Source organism: Rhea americana, unplaced genomic scaffold (genome assembly GCF_003343005.1).
Source record: "Rhea americana isolate MKP2758 unplaced genomic scaffold, rheAme1 scaffold_2, whole genome shotgun sequence".
Taxonomy (NCBI): domain Eukaryota; kingdom Metazoa; phylum Chordata; class Aves; order Rheiformes; family Rheidae; genus Rhea; species Rhea americana.
Window position 1 is genome coordinate 4,157,541 of NW_028186149.1, and position 12,919 is coordinate 4,170,459.

The following is a 12,919-nucleotide window of genomic DNA, read 5'->3' on the forward strand; positions in this document are numbered from 1 at the left end:
TCTCTGTCTCTGTCTCTGTCTCTGTCTCTGTCTCTCTCACACACACACACGCGCGCGCGCGCGTGCCAGGCAGTATTACTGCAGCTGAAAAAATTACTGGAAGAATGAATTCTAGTGTAATTTTAGCAACAAATGCCAGATTATTTTTAAGCATTATGTACCGTAATTTAATTTAGACACACTTCTATTTTGAGAATATTATTACCTACATTTATTTACATCTTTGAGTAGATTTTATTTTAACTCAGCCTTCCTGAAGAGGCAGATTATAAATATAGATACAGGAAAATGGGAAGGAGGCTGGAGCTGTTCTCTTGGAGTTGAGTAAAAGGGACAAGAAAGCTTCAGGCTATGAACCGCTCTGGATTCTTGCGTATGTCTTTAAATGAAAAGCAGTTCAGGTCATTTGCCTCGCGAATGCGGCTCTGCACCTATASGTCAAGGGCACAAATGGAAGTGTGGCCTGCTGGAAGTGCTCCGTGCCCCGGTGGTCAGTGCGGACCTGCCCTCTCTCAACCCCCATCTGCGCCAAACGCCACGTGCTGTCGCTCAGCAGCCAGTGACCAAAGAAATTGCTGTCCGAGCTCTGTTATACAGTTCTAGTAACAGATGATGTATATCACAGCTCCCACTTCGTATCATCAAATCTGCCTCCCCCCTACTGTGTCAATCCCTCAAATCCCCCTTCTACCTTTAAAAGAGAAAACACTTTGGCAGCTTCTCATCTAGGGATTTCTAGTCTCTTAACCACAAGGTGCTTTCAATTACAAACAACATAGAGAGGTTGTAAAATATCCTTAAGCAATGTTACAACAGGTCTTAACTAATTCCAGATGAGAAAATGAATGAGTATTAACCTTGGCTGTAGACAGCAATGCAACAGGTTAATTTCAGTAGGTTTTAAAACTGGTTTAGTGAAAAAAGTACACTGTGCCTATTGTTAAACTGATTTCAGCTTTTTTTCAATTTAAGTCAGTTTCTAATAAGTCAAGAAACAATGAAATAGAGAACTGTATACTGCCCTTTGCATAAGCTGAATGAAGCCTAGGCTGAKCTACAGCTTTCCTAGAACCAGTGCAACTCTTTCTCAATGCCAAGTCTAACTGACTTTCTGTGATTGATGGAGGGGTGTTATTTTTAAAGGTGATTGTGAACGACTGCTGGATCTATGTCAAATGCTTGCCTGGGGAAAAAAAATAGTCAAAACAGAAGTCAAGATAAAGATGACTGCTAGATGGGTAAAAAGGGTAAAAAAAAAAGAGAGAGAGAGAAAGAAAGAAAGAAAGGAAAAAAAAAAAAAGGACTAATGATTGGGCTGTAGCAGTTAATGGGTCATTCTCTACCGCAAGGCTGGTAACAAAGAGCACTGTAGGGGTCTGTTCTCAGACCTGTCCTGTTCAACATCTTTATCAGTGACCTGGAGGAGATGGTGGAGTGCTCTTTCGTCAAGTTTGCAATGACACCAAATTAGGGGTATCAGTGATGGCAGTGCTGCTATTTAGGGAGACCTGGAAGGGCTGGCTGGAGAAATAGGACAACAGGACCCTGATGAAATTCAGTAAGGCCGAATGCAAAGTCCTGCCCTTGGCAACGTGAACTTGCTGCAGCGAGCAGGCTGGAGGCTGAGTGTCTGGGGAGCAGATCTGCAGAAAAGGCCCTGGAGGTAGCCATGGTAGCCAGCAAGCTGCACAGGAGCCAGCCGTGAGTCCCGGCAGCAATGAAATCCTGCAGTATGCTGCCTTGTATCAGCAGGGGCAGAACCCTTAGACAGGGGGGAAGTGATTCTCTCTCTGTACTCAGTACTCATGACATTGCATCTACATTACTGCATCTGATTTGGGGCCTCCCAATACAAGAAGGATGTTGATGAACTGGAGTGTGATCAGTGGAGGGCTGCCCAGGCAGTAGGGYGGCTGGGGCACAAGCCTGGTGAGGATAGACTGAGGGTGTGGGGCTGGCTCAGMCTGGAAAAAGGGAGGTTTCGGGGGACCATGCCAGCAGTTACCTGATGCCTGTGAGGGACATCATCTGGATAACAGAGCCAGGGTCTTCATACTGATGTTTGGCAGGAGCATGAGAGACAACAGGTGAAGTAGAGGCAAAAGGGGTTCAGATTGGGTATAAGGAGAACCTTTTCCCATATGAGGACAATCAAGYATGGGAGGAGGTTGCCCAGAGAGGCTGTGCAGCCTCTGGAGGTTTTTGAGACCATGCTGAGTAAGGTCCTGAGCAATGTGATCTGACCTCATGTTTGACCCTGGTTTGAGGAGGAGGTTGTACAACAGTCCTGCTGAAGTCCCTTCCAACCTGCATTATCTTACAGTTCTGTTTTCAGGTGTTCTCCATGTCCTTTTTATGTACTTTGAAATCCTAACCAGCTGTCAGTCCCATGAAGAGCTTTCACTTAGATGAGATTAAGCAACTGCCTAGAGAATTCAGCCCTGGCTAGGACGACACGGAAGTGCAGGTAACTGGATGTTCTGCCTGTCTGCAAAGGTAGGAGCCACACAGCAGGCTTCCATCAGTTGGTGCTGGCCAAAGCTAAGCTCAGTGAGCAGGATTCATTTTCTGAATCTATACCTGATGGAAGGCTAGATGGCTGGATAAAGTGGGGATGGCAGTGAAAAGGAGAAGTAATAGATAGCCTCTTAAACTGACATGGTCAATCTGAAGTTATTCTGATTCCGTGGGTTTTGCTGATTGCGCAGTCTTTAAGTGTGCATGTGCACCTATAGCAGTGGATGCTGAAACATCCACTGCTATATTATCTTGGCTCAGTGCTGCTGGTCTGGATCATATTGGAGTTCTTTGTATTTCAAGTGGAGTTTACTAGAAGAAATATGTGTAGTAGGGAGTCTCATCCCTGAAGGAAAGGTGCTAATCTTCATCCCTCAATAGGACCAGCAGCAAGGCCTTCCCTGGCCTGTTGGAAGATACGTCATGTAGCCAGCGCATACTGTGTGTTAGCATCACCTATTCTATGTGGATTTGCTGCTTGTGCTTTTTTTTTTGTTTATTACTGTATTGTAAAAGCTGTCTTTTACTTGAAGAGGTGTGCAGACTTGCATTTGCTTCCAAAGTTATTTAAAGCTTCAGGTATCTCAAAAATACATCAGCAACAGTGAGTTGGACTCCAGTACCTGCATGTGCCTCAGTGATGTGTGGGAACAGTAGCATGGTCGGTCTACAACAGTAGTTTCCTGAGGATTACACTGAGGGAGGGCAGTAGTACCTAAAATTCAGCTGTCTTACCTGTTTAATAGCTGAGAGAACGTCCTTTTGTTCAGCAGGGAAGGCAACAAGATGGAAAAAAAAAAATACCTGGTCTTCTTAGCCAACTAATTAATGTGTTGGGCAACATACTGCAACACACCACTTCTAGGTTTCTTACGTTGTAATCCGGTCAAAGGGAAGAAATACCCTGCAAGCTAGGCTTATTACTCATCTCCATATCTTCCCAGTGAAGACAGCATATTGTCAGTGTACCCACAATACGTAGCATAGGCAGAAAAATCAGGAGCACACTTACAACCTTTCATGCCTCTGCTGCGGAACTGTGTAGCCGGCTTCCCCCTGCAAGGAGCTGTTGGCCGCCGCGGGAGGCTTCCTGCACTGCGACGGGCACGTGCGCGCTGCAGTGCTGGCATGAATTTTTGATTGGAGAGTGTTGTCTTGTAGTGTGCAATCTGGCAGGGTGATGTCAAATTCTGTGACSACGGGCCCTCTTGATTCAAAGGTTAAACTTGTTACATGCTTTTCCGGAATGTTGGTTTTGTAACGCTTACTGGGATCAGGTAATTTCTGTCAGTTAGACTTTATTTGGTCAGAAATACGCAATGAGGAGGAGAGGGAGCAGCATGCATGTGTTGTGTCAGCAAAAGCAGTCTTGAACAGGAATTCTTGTGTGGTAACAAAATTCTCAGGAAAATGTTTCACAGCTCTATGTAATCCATGTGTACTGAGAAGTAAGATAATATTGTTCCAGAGATGCTGTGCATATATCTCACTCCGGGATCAGATCCCAGATTTTTAGCTTCTAAACCTAAAGCAAATTTTTCTAATATAAATATTTAATAGCTGGCTCATTCTTAATTCATTTGCATGCCTACAGTGAATCAGTATAACACATAAATGATAGCTGTGAAATTTGTTAGACTGAATATGGGCCTGATCTCAGGCTTCCCAAATCAGCAGAAAGATTTCACTGACGTCAGTAGGCCCTGGATTGTRTTGTTTACTGGTTAGGTGAGAGAAAAACCTCTACGGATGTTATCCACACGTACGCAAATTCCAAATTAGCATTAGATGATGTCATCACTGTTGATTTTTTTTAGGCAGATTTTTTTTTTAATCATTTGGAAGTTTAAACTGTTGCATTCCTCTACGGTTTTAATTACAGAGACAAATCAATGCAGTTTTGAAAGCTCAATGATTTACTAGTTATATCCTTACTGTGAGGATACAGATAAAACTAAGTGGCTTTGATGCTAAGTTGGTTTTGGACCCTTACAGGTTCAGAGTTWTAATTGCCATGGTTTTATGTTTTTTACCTTTAACTCTGTTAATTGTAATTCTGAGTGTTGTGGTTGGAGTGAACAGGGATGACGAGGAATGGAACGACTTTCCTGAGTCAGCAGAGAGCGCGCTTATGTGAGAGAGCGTTGTTTATTCTCTCTCTGTGTCATCATCTGCAAATTGTTTAATGGCACAAATAACTGTTACGTGAACGCTAAGCTTTTTTTTTTTTTTTTTAAGCAGACAATGCTGTATAAAAAAAGATAAGAGCAGAAGACTCTGTTTTATGGATGTAGTCCTGTTAAGATCCTGTTTGATTACCAAGTTAAATTTGTTGCAATTGTATGTGCAGATTCTGTTCACAGCCTTTTAAGATTTGTATTTTAGTATCATGAAGTTAGGRTAAGAAGTCAGTTTGGTTGAAGAGAAATTGTATCTGATTGCTCTGATGAGCTTGCAACCAGATGGCTAYACTTACCATCTAGAGCCCTGTCCACCTATATTCCACTGACTTGATATTTTTTCGCCAGTAGCCAGTGAACAAACTTTGTAGCTGCCAAAACCAGCAATTTATTCAGCTGGTAAAGACTTGCTTTTTCTGCCTTATTTATCTTTTGTTTTAATCTTCAAGACAATTTAAATTCATCTGGGCACTGAGGCGCACCCGAAGCGTAGGTGGTATTTCAGTCCTACTTACTTAAGTTTGACACCTGATGTAAGAYTGATGTATAAACTTTGGCACGGGGGTGGTTTGTTAGGAGGATGTGAATGTACTTCTAGTTATCAAAGACCTTTGCCATCTTAGAATATTTCCAAAGAAATTTTTTTTTCTTTTATGGTTATTCAGGTTTTCTACTGCTTGAGTTTATTTCCACCATATTAAAAGAAGAAAGAATCATAAGTCTCTTGATCTAAATTTTTTATTTGTACTGGACTGAAAAGGTATATTGAATTAGTTATATGACAATCGGTACCTAACAGTTGTAACCTCGCTTTCTAATGTCCTCTATGCAATGTTTCTTATTGTAAAAAATAGTGTAACAAAAGGAAAGAAAATCGAGGACTTTGGTTTACCTTCTTTTCTTGTGAAAAAAAGTGAAAAGTAGATTTGTCACAGGTGAATTGAGATTACATCCTGCAATTATAGAGAATTTAAAGGGAATTTAAAGAAACCTTTWAAAAAAAAAAGTCTTATATAGTATTATCAATTCCTATATAAAATAATTTATTATTTTAAATACCGTTTAAATAATTTATCTGTATTTAAAACTAACCTTTTAAAATTTTACAATTGGAATTTTTTGGCTTTAACACTTAAATAAAATTATTTTTAAATATTAAAAAGATTTTTTAAATATTCAATACAATTCAATAAAAAAACATGTACATTGTTCACACACAGTACTGTACATGATAGCTGAGTTCTAGAGTGAGCTTTTGAAGTTGTCAGACAAGATACAGCTTAGTTGTGGCAAACCACTTGGATATCCTACTTTCTGGACTTCTAAGATCATAACAGATCCTTACCATCAGTATATATTCTATATATTATATACGCATCCTGTATATAGTATTTAATTCCCATCTCTATGTCTGGGTTTTTTAAATAAATTTTTTTTCCCAGCATTTAGATCAGAGTGGTTTTAGCACATACTCAAATATATTTAAGACATACACARTTTGACAATAATCCTACCAATTTGCTCAGCTTAGTGATATGAAAATTTAACTCTTAGATGCAAAATAATGTAATTGAGAAGAAGTTGCTGAACAGTGTATAACCATCTTGTTATAAAATGTTTACAGGTAGCATTGACAATAAGAAAATTAGGATGCACTTGTCCCCTTGGTGCACTTTCATTAATCCTGGCAATGATGAAGGCAGTAGAGTAGGCATGATGCTGAGGTTTTACCACTAATTTGTCTAATGCTTGGTCTTTGACTTCATCTTTAGCTACAGTAGGGCTTCATTTAAAAGCTCATCTCTTACTCATCTCTGGTTTTTAAGTATAAGCACCGTCTGTTATTGGTAATAAATTTTACTCTAAAATTGTAAATTGCTTTCTCCATTCTTCTGCAGATGACTGTATTTAGCAAGATGATTTCTACTGATACTCTGAATGGATTCTGGTGGAAAGCAGGGTATTCTCATGCTTCCTTTAGTGTATTACATGACTTTAATTGTCGTGTCCCATTGCATRAGATAAGTTGCTAAAACATATTATTTCTTTTTAAAAAATTCTTATTCAGAAGGACTTCAAAACTTTGCAAAGACTAAATGGAACAGTTTACATGGCTATTCAGGGATACTTACTGAAGGAAAAATAGTAATGCAGATCAACATTTGTGTCAGGATGCCTATCCTGGAAATGCTCCGAAGAGCAGGACGTGCCGCTTGTTATTTGTAGTCATTCGCAAATGAACAAAACTCACGTTTCAATTGTGGATACTCTGAGTTTCCTGTTCATATGCAATCTACAAACCAGAAATGAATTGCAGGAATTATGATGTTGCTAATTATTAGTAACTGTGCCTGAAAAATACCTTCCTCACAGATAACTGAGGCAAGAAGGTTTCAGTAATGGAAGAGAAGGACACACATGCTTTGCCCAGACCTTTGCAGTGTGTGTTGAGATTCTGAATGATCCTTCAAGAGGACAGTACCAAATTCACAGAAAAGTCTTGCCTTGCTCTCACTTCTCCTGCCATTTTATCTGGCATACAAGAAATCGATGCTTAGAAATAGCAGCTTTTTCAGTTGCTTTCTTTCAATTCATCTAAAAACTGAGGCCTCAAGTTAGATTATCTCACAGTAACAACACGGTATCACAACAGACCTCAGTTTGCATTCCTGTTGGCCACCTCAGCCAAGAAGCTGGGGTTCTGTAGGGTAAAACAAGCAGATGATGCTAAAGTTAGCATCTCCACTCACCTTTTACCCCTTAGATGACTAGTCAGTAATGCTGCATGTCAACGTGAGACTACTTATCAGCTATTTTGTGCACAGTTTCAGGTCCTAGAATTCTCAGCTCTTCCCTTTTCTTAAAACATTAAAGTCACATGAAAACTAAATATATTTCACATGAAAACTAAATGTATTTTGAGGGAAGAATTTCAGAGTCATAAAGGATAAATAAGGTAACGAGCTRTTTGTTTTGACTTTGCAAACATCTGACTAAATTTAAAATAATTTGTTTTTAAATCTAAAGCTTTCCTAGGACWTATATACTCTTCATATATATATTTATACAGTTCATGGTTCATACTGAACCCAGTAAATCTTTATTATTCATTAGAGCTCTTGGGATGATACACTGAGCAGAAAGAGTATAGTTTTCTTGTAATGACATGTTATAGTGACTCAACAGAAAGATGTCTATAAAAGGTTATGCATGCAACAGTTCAAATCTTAATTTCGAAACTCAGATCTTGGTCTTAAGACTTAATGGCTTTTTTTGTTTTAGATTTCTCATTTAAGCTTGWTTCTGTAGAGAAGACACGCTGATTTACTTTTTCCATGTTGGAATGCACCTAACAGTAGAGAGAAAAGTGTGTGATTTTTTTTTAACAACTATAGGGCATCTTAAATCATTCTTTTTTATGATAACTAAAAAATGGTAAAGACCAGCAAAGTCATCAGTTAAAAGAATGTCTTTCTGGGGAGAATGAAGAAGAAGAAAACACCTCAACAGCTACTGTGAAACCTGTTTTAAGAATTTGGGCCAAATTCTAAGTCAAATACAGAAAAATACAGAAGGACATGTTATGTGCTGTGTCATCTTAACTTTCAGGTTTCTTGCCTCTTGGCAAGAAATACAGGATGCAAATTCTGCATCCTGTATTAGCACATAAATTCCCTACAGAACACATAGAAGGAGTTATGGGGCTGACTAGCGAGTTGAAGTAGAGAGCTGCATACTGTCACTCAGGAAGAAACAGTAACTTGAAAGGCATGTGATTTTCCACTTCTCTCTGTGCTGTTTGAGCTTCCATCCACTGGGATTTAATTCTTTCCTAAAGGAAGTGCTTATAGTCACTTAACTTCATGTCTCCCACAGTAGTGTGTGCAAAGGAGCTCTCCCAGGCTCCTCTCTTCCTTGGCTCCCCTGCTGAAACACTGCCACTGCCTGGAAGGAGCTCCAGGCCAGGAATGGTGCAAGAGGAGTCAAAAGAATGAGCAGAATACTTACTAAAAACACGCAATTAAACAAACAAAACCACTTCTGATTTGCTACATATCATACCTCAGAGAATCATGTTGTACTTAGGAGTTAAGCAAAATCTTTAGACACAGCTTCTACAAAGTTTGGTGCTGACATTAAAATACCAATTGTACAAATGATTGTGAAGACTGAAAAAGCCATCAAGCAGAGTCGATCTACTACAGAGGCTGCAAACTTCCATTCGTTGCAAATGGCTTCCTCTTCATCCTGGTCTCTGAATCGGTTTGCGATGTAGCGGACCTCTTCCAAGATCTTAGCCAAATCTGGGTCACCTTCAGAAGGGTGGCCACTGTGCAGGAGGTTTTCTTCTTCTGTTGGCGAGCAGGTCATTCTCCCACAGATCACCCCTGAATCAGTGGTAGGTGTGCAGTGAACCCCTTCCAGCCCCCTAAACCCAATGTAGAGCATATTCCCATTGCTGGATTGCTGTCCACTCACGGTGTTCATCTCCACACTTGACAGGCTACATCTACGCTGTTTATGTTGGCAGGCAGGACGCACTTTATCCTCCCCTGGTCTTTTCATCCTCAGAAACCAAGCACACCAGTTCAGAAGAATGATCCTTGTCTGGAAGAAGATTACTGAGAATAAGCATTGCTATACACAACTACTGTCCTCAGTAACTATTTGCATTTTTACAGCCTGGGTGGATGTCTGTTCCCTCGTCACTTCTTATCCCACACAGCAGTTTTAAAAGGTAGTACCATAATTTTCCAATTGATTTGTTTGCCATTGAGTCTGCCTTCCTGCTGCAGCAGTGCTGTTGATTGCCTGAGGCTGTTGTTAAACTATCGCTATTGAGATTCCCCTCCTCTGGTGGGAGTCTCGATAGTACTGATATTTGTTACACTTGAACAGCAATATGGCAGCCTTTTCAGCTTTTGCTAGAAACCATGAATAAAAATTTTTCATTTATTAAAGAACAGTTATTTTTGAATAATCTTAAGTAGCTCTGYGCTAGACTTGGTGAATTCTTTCACTTGTATTTCTGCTTTAAGATTCATTTCGTGTGGCAGTACTGTTCAGGGGTGGCTGCTGAACAGGTGCTATAATGATAAAACAAGAATGCTAAATTTTATAGTGTTTTGCCTATGTTGACACATGACTTTCACAACACTTGATAGCAGATTTTAGAAAAGAGATCTGAATATAACACAGAAAATATGGGGAAAAAATCTTGATTTAAAAGAAGAAATATTGCTGAAAATTTAATCGCTAGGTTTCATTTTATTGTGTCCCATATTGTCTTAATCCAGCYTTACAGAAAGTGCAGGCAAGCCAGAGACTGCCCCAGTTCAGATTCAAGCTTCTATAATTTATTTCAATCAGATTTCAAGAGCTCATTCCAGTGTTTCTTTCTCAGAGCACTAATGAAATATTATTGTCTCATATAACATACAACTCTTGCACTGTAATTAATATTAGATATGTCTGATTTATTCTGACTGCAGATTTCTACTCAGAGTAGATATTATATCCAGGCAAACATCAGAAGACAGATCTTGCCTTGTTACTCTATTTCCATTATTTTTTTTCACCTAAAAGGATAGTATTTTCTTAACTGAGGGCCTGATCCGGAAGCCACCAGCATCAAAGTAGAGTCCAATGGACTTCAGCTTCTGAACATCAAAGCTCGCTCCTCAATATCAATTACTCTGTCTTATGAGGATGTTTGACTCAATACTAAAGATCTGTCCCTTGTAGATCAGCAAACTTCAGTCTAAAGATGTATACCTTTTATTCTCTTCATACACTTTTTTTTAACTCACTATCCCGGAATGGGCCAGAGAACCTCTCATTGTCTTGTCTGCAGGGCGCTGTTGTATGCATATTCTTTTTGAYTAGTAAGGATAATAATAACTCATATTTTTCTAGAGAGAAAAAAGAAAAAGGTCTTTCGATCTTCACCAGTGCCTTGTGTTGCCTTGTGCTGGGTGAAATGAGGAAGGATGGATAATTGTTCATCGGTATTTACTATTTAATTTTGTTCTGTGCAAAGAGAACTGCAATAGCAGACTAATACTCTTTGTTAAAAAAGAAACACTCATAGAAGTACATTAGGAAGAAAGCCTTATTTGCTTTAAGAAAGAACTTAATTTTCATTTGCACTCAACAGATATTCTTGACCAGAGATGTTAAGATCAGAATTGCAAGAGCAAGTTTTGCTTGCACTTGAACAGCTGTGGTGCTTTTGGCTATGGATGTTTCCTTATGCACAGCACAGAAGTGTATAGCAGCTGTGCRGTCACACCGTGAGGCCGGCGTGTTTCATGCAATCATAATCTCCATCAGTAACTGATGCTCTTCTCCTACCTCTTTCACCACTGRTCATTGCAGCTCATTTGAAAATCACCTTCATCTGTTTAGTTAGGTTTTWTCAAAATCCTGAGGTGCCCCTAACTGTTGTGAAGGACATTCTTAATTTAGAAGCAAGGTGAATATTCTCTTTCTCTTACTCACACACTCACACATAAAAGCCCACCAAAAGTAAGATATTTTTAAAATTCATTTATGGTGGAACTRTCTTTCAAAGCAAAATGTTGGGGAAGGATTTATTTATTTTAACAGCAGGAAGTAAATATGGGTTACCAGCTACTGTATCACATCTCTCATCTGGACATTTATAAATTAAAATCAAAGCTTACCCATTTAGGCATTTTCCCCCCATCTGGATCATGATGGTGATATTGCAGAACAATAACAGTGACAACAACAGAAAGACCGACAATAATCATAGTGCTGGCAAAATACTGAGCTGCAAAGCAAACAGATAATTACAGCAACGTACTTCGAATGATACYGTGTTGTACCTATGTGCTTATTTATACATACGCACTTTATCATAGTGGGTGTTCGTGTATATGCACCATGTTACTGTGAATTCCTTTTGTCAATTTTTCACTAGTGCTGCACATGCTACTTCAGGTACTGGGGCAAGATTTCTCCAAAGCAGGAGTAGCAGCCTCTCTTTTGGCAGAGTGTAGCCAACCTGTATGAATTTTCTCAGGGAAGCTGATCATGTACCTTTTCTAAATAGCCTTGGAAAAAATCATCCTCCGATTTTCATTGACCAGTACTTTAGAGATTGACTGGTCTTTCGTTTGAAAAGTTTCTCTTTGTGTTTGCGCAGTTGCAGGGGGGGGATTTTCAGCAGGCTCAGGTCTGTATCCCTGAAATCTCACCCATTGCATAAGCTGCAACAGTCTCCGTGGGGAACTGCCTGCCCCGCGCTTTCCCCGGTGCTCTGGGGGGCCTGTGTTTATTTTGCTCTAGACCCTTCTGCAGAGCAGAGAGCCTGTGGATGCACAGGAGGTCGCTGTTCCCGTGGGGGACTCCTGTTAAAGGCAACATTAGGCAACAGCGCACCTTGGCAGCCCCTGGGGGCTGCTGATCGCCCAGTGCAGCCCAGTGGCATCTGGGCCCTTCTCGCGGCTCCCCCAGCCTGACGCCCTTCTGCCGGCCGCCCCGGGCTCTGCGGCCCGGCCTGTCAGGGCTGGCCCCCGGCTCTCTGCCATCACGTTCCGCCGGGGGTCAGGCACCTTCCGTGCTTCCTGCGGGCACTGCTGCGTACTCGCGGGGGGTTAAGCCTAAACGTTGCCTTCTCGTTCAGCTGCAGTAGGCCATTGTACGYGGTGTAATTTGCCTTACTGCTGGCCTCGATGCAAAGCCATTACAGCTTGTTTGACAAAAAATAAAAGTTAATAAAAGCTGTAGTTAGCTTACCGATTAATGGCACAGAATCCGATGTTGCTGGCATAATTTCAGCCACGAGTAACATGAAGACAGTGAGAGACAATAAAACTGTTATACCTGAAAGATAAATGTGAAATTTGAAATTAAATTAATGGCTTGTATTACAAGGCAATAATAAGAAGAAAATTAATCCAAAGGCATGCTCTTAGCAGGATGTATCCTCACTGTTACCTTCACACCAGCACAGTGATAGTGCTCCTATCCTTTCTCAAGTTAGTTCAGGTTCAGGGTAGCAGTGCTGCCAAACTAGTGTCAGTTACTGTTCYGCAAGACTGGTGTGAACACAAGAGGTTTTATGCTGCTCGGATAGGCTTGAGTATTCTGAACTTGCACAAATGTATTTATTTTTAAGTTGCATAACAATGATTGCAAAACCGCTCAGTTTTTATCATCGTGTGCTAAGCAACTGAGGTAAATCAAAGTACGTT

At 40.3% G+C, this 12,919-nt stretch overlaps 1 protein-coding gene across 1 annotated transcript in view; it reads right to left on the reverse strand.

Annotated features, from left to right (window-relative positions):
• Positions 1-8,751: 8,751 nt before the first annotated feature.
• Positions 8,752-12,919, reverse strand: part of LOC146596609 (neuronal acetylcholine receptor subunit alpha-7) — a 39,148-nt gene continuing 34,980 nt past the window's right edge. Inside the window, exons 7-9 of the mRNA XM_085303657.1 lie at positions 12,462-12,548; positions 11,384-11,493; positions 8,752-9,305 (exon numbers count right to left, since the gene is read on the reverse strand). Coding sequence (XP_085159783.1) covers positions 8,787-9,305; positions 11,384-11,493; positions 12,462-12,548 — 716 coding nt within the window. The 3' untranslated portion in view covers positions 8,752-8,786. The remainder of the gene's footprint in view (positions 9,306-11,383; positions 11,494-12,461; positions 12,549-12,919) is intronic.